The sequence below is a fragment of the Helobdella robusta genome (assembly GCF_000326865.2).
Source record: "Helobdella robusta unplaced genomic scaffold HELROscaffold_16, whole genome shotgun sequence".
NCBI classification, from domain to species: domain Eukaryota; kingdom Metazoa; phylum Annelida; class Clitellata; order Rhynchobdellida; family Glossiphoniidae; genus Helobdella; species Helobdella robusta.
Window position 1 is genome coordinate 3,627,376 of NW_008703893.1, and position 16,133 is coordinate 3,643,508.

Below are 16,133 nucleotides of genomic sequence, written 5' to 3' on the forward strand. Positions count from 1 at the left end.
ATTCTCTCAATCAATCAATCCATCAATCGATCCGTCAACAACATCGTTATCAGCATCATCGGCGCCTGGTTCATCGAGAGAGCTCTCGACAATCGCGATGACGTCATCGTCAGCGTTGAAACCTACGTCATCGTCTTTATTAGCCAATCAGCCATCGTGTAGGAGGCACTCCAGTTACCAGGCACTGCTTAATGTTAGCCATGCTTGCAACTTGGTGGTTGTTTCAAAGTAATCAAATATTATATAATACCAAACCATACTACACGTTAAGATTCAATGGAAATACAATACTTTACGATAACGATACGATACGATGCGATAATGAATGATGCAGTTTAATATAATTTATAACAACATTATGATATTTTGAAAAAATTTAATTCATTTTCGATAAAAACCGCTAGCCAAACAGTCAAAGTTTAGAGGAACCAACATCGGTGAAGAGCCAAAGGAGCATGTTGGGCTCCTTACCGTGCCACTTCAGCAGGCAAGCATCTATACCGGCTACCGGCTCACCGACGCCCAACACTCCTTCGATACTCGTCAGCAAACCGTCGGTTAACGATTTTAAAGAAATCCTTAGTGCGGCCAACACCGGATTTTGGGGGGGAGGAGGGGGCGTTGGTGGTGGAGGGGGTATGTTTTTCTTGGGGGCGAACAACAATCCGGAGGATAAGAACAGGCGCGCAAGCACACACAGCATGGGAGTCATTGTTAGCATCATTTGAATTCATTTTTCTAATTTTGCAAAATTATACTACCAAAATTTTTTTCCATTTCCTGTACTCGATTCTTTAGGAACCGATCAGACGGAACAGTCGAGAAATACTCGACCGAATACCGATAGCGAACAGGCGACCGAGTTTTCACGGGATGTGTGAAACAGCGGTACGAAACGGTTTCGATACTCACTCGAATATTATAAAATACACCACTAACTAATGTATTAAAATAATTATCCGTTGTTCTCCATCAAAACAGATGCAATTTTTCTCCGGGAAGTGAATAAAACCATCTCCCGTTTATACCTTCACAAGAAGATGGATGAGGTAGCTCAAGAACGATATCCTCCTTCATACGCACTCACTTTCTCTCTCTCTCTCTCTCTCTCTCTCTCTCTCTCTCTCTCTCTCTTATTTTTTGTACAACGCCATATCGTCACAATTGAAAGCAAATGAAGCACAATAATATTCATCCCAAGAGCATAATTCCAACTGATATATTTTGTTGATGTTTTTTCATTTATTTATTTATAAACATATACAAACTTATATATATATATATATATATATATATATATATATATATATATATATATGAGTATATTATATACTATATATTTCTTGTTGTATGTGATTATTGTCCAAATGTTGTGTGTTGTTGTTATATTTTGGTAGGTATATATTCTATATATATATATATATATATATATACATTGTATATGTACATACACATATATACAAATACATGTTGTATATATTATATGCATGTATGCATACCATAGCGATATTGAGAATTTCAAGAGTATTGCATAATTTCGCCATAAAAATCCCATCTGAATTCTATATAAGTACCGATGTAAAAGAATGAATCCTTCTATTTTGTTCAATCTATATTTACTTGTATATTTTTTCGTATCGGTTTACAAATTTATGCAGACGAAAGTATTCTTACCACATACCAATACTACTGATATTAATTAATACTTTTAACATTAAAAATATTACTATTCTTACAACCACTGCCATTAAACTTATTTCCAACATTTGAAAGCCACTTCTTCACTAAAACTATTGCTACTACTAACAGTACAAGTTCTGTACATTTAGCATAAGAACTTGCACTACTGCTACCTCTGCTAGCGTTACTATCAAGTAATTTTAAACCATTTTGCTTGAGAATAGTAGCACACCCAACGAAGTAGATACTTTCCATATAGAGGTGCTACTATTACAACAATTTTGTATCCTTAACACAAATGTACAATACTTGGTACCACTTCTACCAATTTATTGTTTCTCATCAAGCCTATTATTACTAATAAGACTAAGACTACGGATTCCTGCTACATGCACATGGTCTGACAAGCATCTTTTAACTTGAAACAAAACTATATATCCAAATATTCATATAATGATTGTTTTATTTACTTTTCTTTGAAGTAATGTTTAAAAAATTTTTCATAAAAATTTTTATTTTCGTTTAAATATAACTAAAACAAAGATAAAATATTAATTATTTTTATTAAAAACGTTAGAGATGCAGTTGGATAAACAGCCTAATTATCATTACAATTACCTCAAATATAATACATAATGCATTGGAAACCGAACTAAACACCAAGAGTAAAATTTATACCATAATACAATGTTCAGTAGGAAATGTTAATTTATATAACCTATCTATTTAGGAGCGCTGTTTAGTATTGAATAAGGAAAATATAATATTACGTTACGTTATGTCAAATAGTTTCATGTATTGTATAAAGTAAAAAAATTTTTGATATCAGGAGATTTAAATAAACCAATCAAAAAACCAATTCAATCAATCAATCAAGACCAACTAGTAAACCAGTCAAAAAATTTTGATTATTCTAAAATCAACGTTCTTATCACTGTCCTGTCACAATAACATAGATATGAAAATGTTTATAAATGTAAAAACGAATTATGTCTATGTAGTATTAGTAACTCAAATAAAACACTAAAAGAAACTTTTTTTTGTCTTGGCAGTACACAAATTAGTGAAACAGAGATGTGCTGGCCGACAGACAGACTGCCTAACTTTTACTTCACTCCAATGAGTTCAACATCAAAGATGAGAGTTGAATTTGGTGGGATAGTGTTTATTAGTTAAGAAAACAATCTGATAGTAGATGTAACTGAAGAAATACATCAATTTCTTTTCTACACTTAACTACAATAAATCCAAATAAATAAATATCTTCTTGATCATAATTAACGAATAATTTATTTTTACAATAATTAAATATTATTTTATTATAACGGGAATAATTTTTTTCAAAAGGATATACTCCACCAGCTCCAGACGAGCCATATGCATAATCAGGTGTACATGTTAGCTTAGCAACCTGCCCGACACTCATCTAAATAAGGCATAATTTTAATTAGAATTAACTATAATTAAATGAATATATTATAATTATAATAAAATAGTGATATAATTAAGAGTGAAATAATTATATTCATGGTATATATATTATATTCATTATACATCTTCACCAGAAAATTTTTCGAACTGTCATAATAATGATAATATAAATAATAATAAGTTAAGAATAAAAATTAAAAATGATAATAATATACAACAAAAAAATGGAATAACCCACTTTTGCTACGCCCTCATCCCAGCCTAAAAAGCATAAAAATAAATTATATATTAATAACTATATTAATATTTGTATCATAATTTGTATAATTATTTATACCACAATAAATTTTATTAGAGTCTATAATTATGTAGACTTGGATAGCTACTATAAATGTTTAACTAGTAATTACAATGATTTACCATGATTGTCATCAATATTGTACCAAACTATAACTTCTATATATATTATTTAATTGTATTATAAAATTTTTTTTATCATTTATTATAGCATTATGATAATAAATTATTAATTATACAATAGTAATTATAATTATAACTTGCCCCTGATAACTTGACCAACTCCAATTTGGAACTCAAATGGTCTGCCTCTATCTCTTGATGAATCAAACTTCTTTCCATCAACCAATGTTCCTGAAGAAAACAAAATTTTTAAAAAGTAATATTTGTTAATCTACTCTCTCTCTCTCTCTCTCTCTCTCTCTCTCTCTCTCTTTCTAATTTTTTCGTCAAAATTCTACACTAAAAAATAAAATGCCAGCAGTAACACACCAGTATAATGAACAATAACAGTCTGGCCTTTTTGAGGAAAGGTTTTGCCTGCAAAAATAAAATTTAAAACTGTCATCGGAAGGAAAAATAAACATAGTGTAAAATACTAACAAAATATGTTTATTTTGATAAATGTGTCGTCTGGTTGACTGATTTGAATTGAAAACGAAACTTCCTATCTACCCAGAGTTTACTAGACAACACCGGAACGGCAATAAAACACCAAAATATCCAGCATTTTCAGCCGGAAAACAAACTTTTAAAACTAAAAACTAACTGACCGTCCCCAGCAGTGATAGTTTGCACATCAACGCCCATTTTGTTTTGTTTTATTGATGGAAAGTCTTCCAAAAATCGGAGCCAGTGGAACAATGAAGAGGAAGTAGAACCAGCGAGCACAGCGCTTGGTGTGTCTAACGGCCGATAAACAGCCACCAGTGTAACGTAATTTTTTTTTTATAAGAAATTCATCAATAACGGTACGGAATGACTTTGAGGGCCCAATAACAAAAGCTACAGACATCCTCTTCAACTTTTATTAACAATAAAACAACGAGACAAAACCACTTACAAGCTTCGTAAAAATAAATTAGATTAAATAATGAATAAAAATTAAATTAGAATCAAATGTATAAAACCTTATGAAACTAAAACGTAAAAATTAAACACTACATAAAACAAACAAACAATAAATTTATGATCAATTAATTTTAAATAAATCTCAACAAAATAAACATTTAAGAAACGAGATAGAGGCTTAGCAGATTTTTCAATACACTGTGATGTCTTCTATCTTCTCTTAGTTTCAGCAAAACCTTGAAAATTGCAATCAAATTAATGATAATTATTTTTACTAACAAAAAATAATATTAGAAAAGCACTATCAAACTCAAATTTCAACAAAGCACATCCTCCAAACAGCCAATAAGTTAAACAAGGCAATGAAAAAGAGACAGACACAGAGAGAATGCAATACACTACACAGTTACCAGATCTTGTTTCAGTGTTAGGAGCACTTGATGTAGTAGTAGTAGTGGTGCTACCAGCCGCTGAACCCCAGCCGCTACTACCACTGCCAAACCATCCATCACCTCTGCTTCCGACATTTCTGTACCTGGATCCTCCAAAATATGACGATCCAGAATCGTAATAATCACGTCCTCCGTAGTTATTACTGTTCCTCCTCGAACCAAACAAATAACCAGCCAGACCTCCGAGACTTGCTCCTGTCCAGAATCCTCCAATTCGGCTTGATTGTTGTCGCGGCTGTTGTTGTTGCTGCTGCTGTTGCTGCTGATCTGTCAAAATAAACCATTTATAAAAATAACGAATCGCATATCGTAAAACAACACACAAGGCCGCATTAGCAAGCAATAATTCGGTCAAATAAACTAATGTAGCGGAATTCAATGAATGTCATTGTAACTTTTTTATACCCGCGTTCGTTTTGAACCCGTAAGAAGGTGGCGATTGGAACGGTGGAGGAGAGAAACCGGTATTAAATCCAGGTGGGGGTGGTTGTTGGCTGCCCACGTGATCATCATATGGGGGTGGAGAAGCCCTGAAGCCGTAAGGAGGGGGTGCAGGGGGGTCCGACGCCTGTGAAGTTGGCGCTTGTTGTCTGGATTTCGAGTACCACAGAACAACCACAATGATTCCGACAAAAATACAAAAAATGAAAAGTGGTGATGTTTCTGAAGAGGAATCTTTTGCTTTCCTGGAAAAAAAAATAAATAAAATTAGTTGGACACATTTTTGCAGCCAAAATTTTATCTAACTGAACACTTCATACAAAAGTTTTCAACAATTTGACACAGTTTAATAACGTTTTTTCGGTGTAATGCCTGTTCTTGTAGTCACTGGTTGGGGAAGAATATTTTTTCTCGTAAGCATCGGGTGGGGGTGAAAATAGACCACTCTTGTCACTCAAATCAATCAACTCATAACGTAGCTACACGAAGAAAAAAAGTATAAAATGTTTATCACTTGAATTAATCACATATCCCTAATTCATTATGACATCATCCCTAATAAACTTACCCCACAGGACCCAGCAAGAATGTAAGGATCATCGGGGTAATCATAACCTTCACATGTGACCTCCATTTTGCCAAACTTAAAATGCTTAGGCATGTCTGCCTTGCATTCCCACTACGAAGAATAAAACAAATTTTGCAATAAAAAGTCACCAGGAGATTAATTATTGGATATAATTAATTAAAATAAATAATTAATTATAATTTTATTAAGTTTACATTATAGTCATTGCCATCAAATCCTCTGTTATAGCATTGGACTGTATCAAGAGTCACCGTCTCACAGCCTGAAAATCCTCCTAAGCAGTGTAGCTGAGAGAATATAAATTATTTCATTTATAAATTATGCTTAATAATAAATAAATAAATAAATAAATAATAATTTACTACCCTTAATTCAATAACTCAATAAATATATATTATAATATATATATATAATTTTTAACATAAATCAAATGAAGATATAAAAGTGGGAGGAATTTAACGACCTGAAGTTCAAGATAACCTAATAACTTTACTTGTTTATTCATTTTTTAATAACTAATTAATACCTGAGGAATGGGCTTATTTCTTCTGCCAGTTGTGTACTCCTTGTTACGTAGTGTCACAACTTGGACGTCTTTCAAAAGGACTTTTTTATGGCCTGAAACTGTAATAAAATTAACTTTTTGAGTAATAAAATTAGAGAAATAAATAAAATAAAGTGAATTTAAATCAAAAAGGATGAATGCTATAATTCAGGGAATGTTTTTTATAACTGATTTTTTTACCGCAAGCAAGAATTGTGGCTAGGAAGCAAACGAAAAAAACATATTTCATCATTTTTAATAGAAATACTCGGAATTGGGACAAAAATTTAAAAAAATTTAATTCGAAATTTCACTATTTTTACTAATTTTAGGATTGCATCAGTCTCATGATCAAAATGATTAGGTTCATTTGAAAATTTCTGTTACGCAGTTACCTAAGTTTCATTTTATTACGTACCCCTTTAAATAGTGATGTGCGTAATATTTCATTTAAATAAATTTCAACGGTAGAACATGACAGCCACCATACCTGGCATAATAGTAAAAATACTGTAATAATATAAATATTAAAAATTAAAATACAAAAATCTATTACATTAAAACGTAAATTTTATGGATTTACATGAAAATATCTAAATATAAAGTTCGTTTTTATAACAAATAATAAAAATGATTTCTAAAAAATTATTACTTTTGTTTAAAAATGTTGAAAAAATGTTCATTTTTATCGATCGATAGTAATTCAATGGGAGAAACATAAAATTAATAGAATCTGTTGTATGTAATAACACAATACATCAAAATGCACAAACAGTTTCACTCATTCATTCATTCAATCATTCATTAATTCATCCATCCATTCATTCATTCATTCATTCATCTATTCATTCATCAATTCATTCGGTTCATTCACAGTTTGAGTACATATTTTTAACTATATGGCGATAATTATGTTAATAATGTTAATAATAATAACGATAATAGTAACTGTCATTTTCAAAGATATATATAATTATATACATAATATAATTATTATAATAAATAATAAATATATAATATAATATATAATAATATATTATATATATATATATAATTATTATATAATTATATAATAATATTATTATTAAATTAAATTAATCAATTATTATAATTAAATTATTATAATTATATAATTATTTTATTACTAAAAATAATAAAAAGCAAATGGGCAATTGAGACTATGGTGTGGAAACTATTCAATCATCACAATAATAATAATAACAATAATAATTTTTATCATTATGAATATTATTGTTATTATTATTGTTGTTGCAGTTGTTGTTATTACATATATTAAAATAATATTTTGTTATTATTATTTTTTTCATATATAAGTTTTTGTGAAAATTTGAATGTTAAAATTATACGGATATAACTTTCTTTATAATTACATCCGGATTATGTATGTATGTATGTATGTATGTATGTATGTATGTATGTATGTATGTATGTATGTATGTATGTATGTATGTATGTATGTATGTATGTATGTATGTATGTATGTATGTATGTATGTATGTATGTATGTATGTATGTATGTATGTATGTATGTATGTATGTATGTATGTATGTATGTATGTATGTATGTATGTATGTATGTATGTATGTATGTATGTATGTATGTATGTATGTATGTATGTATGTATGTATGTATGTATGTATGTATGTATGTATGTATGTATGTATGTATGTATGTATGTATGTATGTATGTATGTATGTATGTATGTATGTATGTATGTATGTATGTATGTATGTATGTATGTATGTATATGTATGTATGTAGGTATGTATATGTATGTATGTATATGTATGTATGTAGGTATGTATGTGTATATCTAAGTGCTTAGTTTAAAAAGCTATTGAAATTGCAAGGACCACATGATTTAGTTAACATTGAACTGTCAAATTTGTCTGTTCGCTCGCAAGGTATTTTGTTGTATTGGTATTTCTGTATTATTACAGTTGTAGTATTGTTATTTAAACTATTAATGTAATTATTTTTATAAATATTATTATATATTTCTGATAGATTTTTTTTATAATGTTTTCATATCACATGAGTGTTAGGTTTAATAATGATGATAAGTTTTCAAGTTTAATGGATTCTCTCCTAGCTAGAACATCAGAAAAATAATCTTATAATGATGGTAAATGAAAAGCCGAAGTGAAACTACATACATTTTTTTTTCATTCATTCGTTCATTCATTCATCCGTTCTTACAGTCGTTCGTTCGTTCGTTCGTACGTTCGTTCATTTGTCGAAAACAATTTTCTGCTTGGTTGTAAGTAAATTCTTCCAAAATGGTCTAAATAATTTAAAAAGGTATATGCATAGATGCATAGATATGTGTTAGGTGTGTGGCTTAGAAGAGCAAGGGCCTTTGGAGTCTGGCATCCCCTTTCACAATGAAACTTTTGACATTTCTTTGTAAATTTATTTCTCTGAAATTTGAAATAACTTTTTTAAAAAATTCCATCTCTTCTACATAATGATATAAACATACAGGCGTAATATTAGTTTTTATACGTTTCTTATAATAATATTTGTACACACACACAAATATATGTATATATACAAACTTAATACAAAACTTACTGTTTTTCAAAAGATACCGTCCTACTTCACAACTGATGTTGAGCTAAAATAATTTTGTTTCCTATGCAGAGTGGATGAAGTCTGAGAGAACGAGAAAGATTTAGGAAAAGTTCTTCGCCACATTTGTTCTACTGGTAGGTTATTTGTCTGTTTTTTGGTTATTTTATTTTGCGTTCCGATTGTTTAAGTTTGTTCGTTCGTTCATACGTTTGTTTGTTCACTCCATCGATTAATTCATTCCTTTATTCGCACGGTTATTTATTTGTTTAAATAAATTAAATGATGCTTTAGTCGTTCAGCTATTTAATTGTGCGTTTCATTGATCGTTCATTTTTTTCATCTACTCATTCACTCATTTATTCATTCACTCATTCATTCATTTATTCATTCACTCATTTATTCATTCACTCATTTATTCATTCACTCATTCACTCATTTATTCATTCATTCATTCGGACATTCATTCATCCATCCATTTAATTCTAATTGGAAATTAATTTATCAGACCATCAGGCGCAAATGCTATCAGGTAAAGAACAAATTAACACCATTCAATTTAAACACAATTTACCAATAATTTTTGGTAAATAATAATCATTTTTTTTGTAATTTTTGTGAAAAATTGTCTAGCGCGAAATTTTTCGTAACTTCTTTTTCTACTTTTCGCACCGTTTTTACCTTTAATTGAAAACACACATTGCATAATACTCGTTCTTAATTGTAGAAAAACATTCACATTATGTAATAAGTATGTATGTGTGTGTGTGTGTGTGCGTGTGTGTCTGTGTGTGTGTATGTATGTGTAGTAGTAGTAGTAGTTGTTGTTAGTGGTAGTAGTGGTAGTAGTAGTAGTAGTAGTAATAGTTGTAATAGCAGTAGTAGTAGTAATAGTAGTGGTTGTAGTAGTAGTAGTTGTTATTGTAGTAGTATTAGTAGTAGTAGTTAGAAGAAGTAGTAATAGTAGTATTTAAAAAAACGCTGTAACAAAACTCTGTCTTCAATTAAGGATTGCAAGTTATCAAAGAGAAAATTAAATAAACAATTAAATACAATATTTTTCCGGTTATCAGTGGCAACTTTTGCATCAAGTATCATATTTTGCGTGCGTGCGCGCGCGTGTGTGTGTTTGCGCGTGTGTGTGTGTGTGTGTGCGTGTGTGTGTATGTATCTTTTCAGCCATTGTTATCACGAAAACGCTGCATACTTTTTTGTTTATGGAATAACACATTTTTTTGAAAGTAGTTGAATTTACTTTATCTCTCTCTATCTTTCTTTTTCTCTCTTATTTCTTCGTTTCAGCCATTCCTTCTCTCCCTCTCCCTATCTCTCTCTTTATTTTATTTTTAATTTTCAATTATCTATTCGTAACATATTCGTTTAGTTCCATTAATTCACCAACCACCAATGTAATTAGATCTTCCATTCTGTGATGAAACAATTAATTAAGTCAATATTTCTTTCTTTTTTTCATTCATTCATTCAATTGTTTGTTCATTCATTCATTCATTCATTCATTCATTCATTCATTCATTCATTCATTCATTCATTCATTCATTCATTCGTTCATTCGTTCGTTCGTTAGCTTGTTGGTAAACCGTTTTTTTGTTTCTTTGCTTGCTTGTTCATTTGCTCATTCATTCATGCACTCATTCATTTATTCAATCATTCATTCACTCATTCATTCACTCACTCATTCACGCATGTGTACGTACATACATAAGCTCGAGTGACGCACTTTGCTCTGGTCTGCTTCTTCATCCTCATTCTTATTAGTTGTAGTAGTAGTAGAAATTATTATTATTATTTATTATTATTATTTTTATTATTATTTTTATTATTTTTATTTGATGTTGTTGTTTTGACCTGCGCACGAGTAAATAAATTAGCTTATTAAAAATAGCAAGCCATTCAACTACATCGTTTCTTCTGTTTTGATTACTGCTGCTACTGCTGCTACTATTACTGCTGCTACTGCTGCTACTACTGCTGCCACTAATATAATTATTAACTTAGCGAAATAATGTACGCGTCAAACACGTTGCATGTGGTGAGCCAGCCAGTCACAAAAGCCATCACCATCATGATAGAAAAGAATCATTAAGTTTGTCTCCGAAAATTCTAATTATTGCACAGAGTTGTGACAAAAAAAAGCTAACCATCCAAATTGAAAGTTCAAATTAGAAAAACTTCATCATCCCCATTAACAACAACAACAACGCGATGATGACGACTATGAAGAAGGTTCATTACAGCACCTTTCTAGTCATAATTGGTATCAGTCAAATGCTAAACATCGATCTAATCTCAGTGGCAGTTGCCTCCAATAGTGGTAGCGGTAGTGGTGATGGGGATAGTTTTACTTTGCACTTGCTACACACGAATGATGTTCACTCGAGGTTTGAACCATTTACAAGTAGGAACACGAAATGCAATCCGGAGGAGCTAGATAAGTTTGTAATGAATTGTTGAATGAATTCAATGAATGAATGAATGAATGAATGAATGAATGAACGAACGAACGAACGAATGAATGAATGAATGAATGAATGAATGGGTGAAAGAATTGGTAAATTTAACCCAGGCACCGATCTAGTTAACTAATTTTTTGCCATGTTTGCTCGTTTCAATCATTAATAATTTCATCGCCGGTTTTTTTATTTACTCTCTTCGTTTATTTCATCGTCGTCGTCATCACAATCTTCTTCGTCTTCATCACCATCATCATTGTAATCATCACCATCATCATCTTCTTCTTCACCATCATCATCTTCTTCTTCACCATCATCATCTTCTTCGTCACCATCATCATCTTCTTCTTCACCATCATCATCATCTTCTTCATCATCACATCATCATCATCATCGTAGTTGTTTCGGCGGAGTAGCGAGAAGAGCCGGCTTCATTAACATGATGAAAAAAGAACTGGGCGAGATTATGCTGCTTGACGCCGGCGACCAATTTCAAGGTGACGTCATGATGACGTCATTATTTTTATTATTGTTATTGTTGTTTTTGTTGTTGTTGTTCAGGTACTCCGTGGTTTTACTTCTACAAGGGTCATGATTCTAGTCACTTCTTAAACGAATTGAAATACCAGGCTATGGTGAGTGAGTGAGTGAGTGAATGAATGAGTTACGACGACGACGATGATGAATGAGAGTGGTGATGATGATCGTTATCAAGGCCTTAGGCAACCATGAGTTTGACAACGGTGTTGAAGGATTGAGAATGTTTCTCGGCAATGTTACTGTTCCAATCCTCTGTTCGAATCTTGATCTCACAACGGTAATTCACAACAAACAAAAATACAAACAAACAAACATACAAACACATACATACATACATACATACATACATACATACATACACGCATACATACACACATACATACATATACACACACATTTTTAGGCCCCAGATTTTATGAAAAAAGTGAACGAACGTATTGAGATTACCTACAAGAACCACAAATTCGACGTTGTTGGTTACATTACGGACACTGTCGTTGAACTGTCTAAAACAGGTATTTGCATGTTTAATGGTCTGCTTGTTTGTATGTGTGCATGTGTAATTGTATGTTTGTGTATGTGGGTATCTATGTGTAATTCCATGTTCACATCTGTGTTTGTATCTGTATCTAGTTCTGAGGAGTTGTTAGAAGCATCGCTGGCAGGCTTAACTAATATGTATTTCAAATGAAAGATGAGTGAGGATCCAGTAGTACAACACCAGGATTCCTTACTGGATGTTTGTCAGCAGAGAAGTGGTTAGCCAGGTAGTCCAAACCCGTGAAGTTGAATATCATGAGCGTATAGATGACAACTAAGATCGACTGCTAGAAACTTGATACCTGTCTGTCTGATAACAATCCCATCAGCTCGGTTCGGAATTTGATTTTAGGTGTGTAAAGAGCTCTTGATCTGTGATTGTTGTAATGACGTAAAAATCTTCCACAATTGTTTTGGTTTACCAGACCTTGAAATTATCAGCGATTGGTCATATATTGATTGCTTGAACACGTGTGTATATTAGTACGTATGTATGTGTTATTGTGTGCGCCCGTGTTTACTTGTACGTCTGTGTGTTTGTCATCGTCGTTATCATCACGCACGTTTTCCACATCATCATCACCACCACCATGGTAGAGGACCTGAAATTCTCAAACGAGCTTGAGAAGGTCAAGGAAGTAGTGACTGACCTCGTAAGGAAGGGCAGCAAGTTCATCATAGCCCTGGGTCACGCGGGCTACGAGGCCGATAAGAGGATGGCCAGGGAGATCCCTGATATCGACATCATCGTCGGAGGTCACAGCCACACGCTGCTCTATCACGGTTCGTCTGCTGGTCAATAAGTTTTAATGATATAAAAATTAGTTCCTTCGACTCAGAAAATTATGACGGTCAAAATAGTTTTAATTAAATTTAATTTTGAATTCATGTTTTTGTCTTTTTTAATTAGATTGTTTTAAAAATGTTAACCAACTTGGCTGCAACTCCTGGCAAGCCGTAATTATGTCATTTCTGAAATATAGAGCCAGCGAGTGGAGTGAAAGGTGTGGAAGGCGACTACCCGACGGTCGTGAGGCACGCGGATGGTAGGCGCACGTTGATCGTGCAAGCCGGGACAGCTGGCAAGTGGGTGGGAGTCCTGAATGTCGCATTCGATGAAGAGGGAAACGTCAAAAGTTGGAGTGGGAATCCCGTTCTCATGAATTTGAGTATCCCTGAAGGTGTGTGTGTGTGTTGATGTGTGTGTGTGTGAATCTTCATCACCCCCTCAACCACCTCCAGACCCGGCAATAGCAGCCCAGATAGAATATTTGAACGGCAACCTATCGTCCATGTTCAAGAAGGTGCTCGGCCGCACTGACGTCTTCCTCGATGCCAACGATAAGATCTGTCGGAGCCAGGAATGCAACATAGGTGGCTGGATTGACGCATGCATGAATGAGTGAATGAAAGAGTGAATGAATGAGTGAATGAATGAGTGAATGAATGAGTGAATGAATGAGTGAATGAGCGAATAAATAAGTAAATGAATGGACACTCAAATCTTGTCAGTTATTTAGGCAGATTGATCGAACAAACGGATAATTAAATGAATGGATAAGTAAATGAATGATCGGATAAATAATTTTTCACACACACGCACACACACACACACGCAGGTAACCTGTTCACTGACGCCATGGTGAGTTTTTTCAAAGAGCGTAATGCCAACGCAACCATCGCATTCATTAACGGTGGAGGCTTGCGCGGTAGTATGGAACGAGGTAGGTAAGCAACAACCGAAACAACCAAATCAATCAAACAACATACCAACCAGAGCAGTCAATCAATCAACCAACCAGAGCAGTCAATCAATCAATCAATCAACCAAAGCTGTCAATCAATCCTCTAACAAACCAACCAGAGCAATCAATCAATCAACCAACAAACCAACCAAAGCAATCAATCAATCAACCAACAAACCAACCAGAGCAGTCAATCAATCCTCCAACAAACCAACCAGAGCAGTCAATCAATCCTCCAACAAACCAGCCATAGCAATCAATCGAATTTATATAGCCTTATTGCTAAAATGCAACTACTCTCAAATCCAGGTTGTTGTAATAATAAAATCTTATCAGCACATCCCTAAACCCACGACTACAATTCAGGTGACATAACCTACACTGACGTCATTACGACGTTTCCCTTCACTGATGTCATAATGGTGGCCGAAACTTCCGGCAGGGCGCTGTTGGAGGCTCTACGTTATTCCATTTCTGATTTCAATCCTAACAAAGAAAAACACGGAAAATTTTTACAAGTTTCTGGTTGGTTGGTTGGTTGGCTGGTTAGTTGATTTGAGAATAGGCTGGTTGATTGGTTAACTATGTTATAAAATAATAAATATTTAACTGATTATTAATATTTTTTATTTTTCTTATATTTATTGATTAATTATTTCATTTCCCTTCAGGCTTGAAAGTCGTTTACAATGCTGAGAACGAAAACAACACGTTCGTCGTAAGCGCTAAGGTACGGTAGATTTGTCAAAATAATGATATTTTTATTTTTATTTATAACAATCAGTTATAATAATTCACAACATAATTATTATATTTATGGCCATAATTTTCCATAATTTATATTTATCTTCATAATTTTCTCACCGACAGGTCAGAAAAGGCTACGATAGTCCGGATTACGAAGACATTCGCCCGAATGCTACCTACCGCATTATTACTGGAAAATTTTTACTGGCAGGCGGGGACGGATACACCATGTTCAAAGGAAATGACACCAGGATCTTGGAATTTGGTAGCTGGAACTTCTTTTCAGTTTCGGTTTCGGTCAATTAATTTTACAACATGTAGTAGTTAAGACAAACAAAACCAAACAAACAAATTTCTCCCTTCGTAGACTCAAACGACCAGGAAGTCTTCCGCAGATACTTGGAGCTGCACAATCCAGTCAAACCAGTTATCGAAGGACGCATCACTATGATACTAAATCCTCAAGGTGATCCTGAAACTGATGACGACCCTAGTTATGTATACAATCATTCCAATACAGTTAACACAAGCCTAGGGCATGCGATGACTACCAGCGTCTTATTTTTTAATTTTGTTTTTAGGCTGTTGAGAGATTTTTAAGTTTGTTGTTTTTCGGCGGATTTTGTTTGTCTTATGTCTAAGTATTGGATTTTGTAACGATGTATTAGATGCATGGCGGGCTAATCATTTCTTTGTTTTTACGTTCTTTTTCCAGATATTTATAACAATTATAAAAAAAGCTAATGACAAAACGAATACTACATTAGTAATTTCTTTTATAACAAACGCTACTACTACTGCTGCTGCTGCTGCTACTACTACTACTATTATTACTACTACTATCACTACTACTACTACACCACTACTAATATTACTACTGCTATTACTACTAGCACCACACATAATATAACACCCAATTTATAGAAATTTGGAGAATTGGAATTTAAAAAATTTTCATGTTGATCGTTATTATTTTTTTCATTAAAAAAAT

The 16,133-nt window shown here is 32.7% G+C and overlaps 4 protein-coding genes across 4 annotated transcripts in view; 2 read left to right on the top strand and 2 right to left on the bottom strand.

Annotated features, from left to right (window-relative positions):
• The window catches only part of HELRODRAFT_190932 (hypothetical protein), a gene marked incomplete at its 5' end in the record, with an annotated part of 17,892 nt that extends 16,854 nt beyond the window's left edge, over positions 1–1,038 (top strand). The window contains 4 exons of the mRNA XM_009015733.1: positions 54–193; positions 405–713; positions 799–888; positions 982–1,038. Of these exons, the coding sequence (XP_009013981.1) occupies positions 54–193; positions 405–713; positions 799–888; positions 982–1,005 (563 nt within the window). The 3' untranslated portion in view covers positions 1,006–1,038. The remainder of the gene's footprint in view (positions 1–53; positions 194–404; positions 714–798; positions 889–981) is intronic.
• Positions 1,039–2,213: 1,175 nt separating this feature from the next.
• Positions 2,214–4,226, bottom strand: HELRODRAFT_185427 (hypothetical protein). The gene is made up of 6 exons (XM_009015734.1): positions 4,182–4,226; positions 3,901–3,948; positions 3,673–3,762; positions 3,350–3,372; positions 3,033–3,106; positions 2,214–2,841 (listed from the first exon to the last, which is right to left on the bottom strand). The coding sequence occupies exons 1-6, from the start codon at positions 4,216–4,218 to the stop codon at positions 2,787–2,789; spliced, it is 327 nt and encodes a 108-aa protein (XP_009013982.1). The 5' UTR covers positions 4,219–4,226; the 3' UTR covers positions 2,214–2,786.
• A 192-nt stretch (positions 4,227–4,418) lies between these two features.
• Positions 4,419–6,907, bottom strand: HELRODRAFT_98295 (hypothetical protein). The gene is made up of 8 exons (XM_009015735.1): positions 6,707–6,907; positions 6,488–6,585; positions 6,156–6,248; positions 5,941–6,051; positions 5,727–5,851; positions 5,334–5,617; positions 4,890–5,198; positions 4,419–4,715 (listed from the first exon to the last, which is right to left on the bottom strand). Exons 1-8 carry the CDS (start codon positions 6,756–6,758, stop codon positions 4,690–4,692), a joined length of 1,098 nt encoding a protein of 365 aa, XP_009013983.1. The 5' UTR covers positions 6,759–6,907; the 3' UTR covers positions 4,419–4,689.
• A 4,478-nt stretch (positions 6,908–11,385) lies between these two features.
• Positions 11,386–15,448, top strand: HELRODRAFT_75645 (hypothetical protein; the record flags this gene model as incomplete). Its single annotated transcript, XM_009015736.1, has 12 exons — positions 11,386–11,552; positions 11,970–12,067; positions 12,132–12,205; positions 12,286–12,387; positions 12,514–12,625; positions 13,248–13,445; positions 13,655–13,831; positions 13,893–14,024; positions 14,270–14,374; positions 14,762–14,920; positions 15,067–15,130; positions 15,286–15,448. The coding sequence occupies 12 exons, from the start codon at positions 11,386–11,388 to the stop codon at positions 15,446–15,448; spliced, it is 1,551 nt and encodes a 516-aa protein (XP_009013984.1).
• Positions 15,449–16,133: the final 685 nt, after the last annotated feature.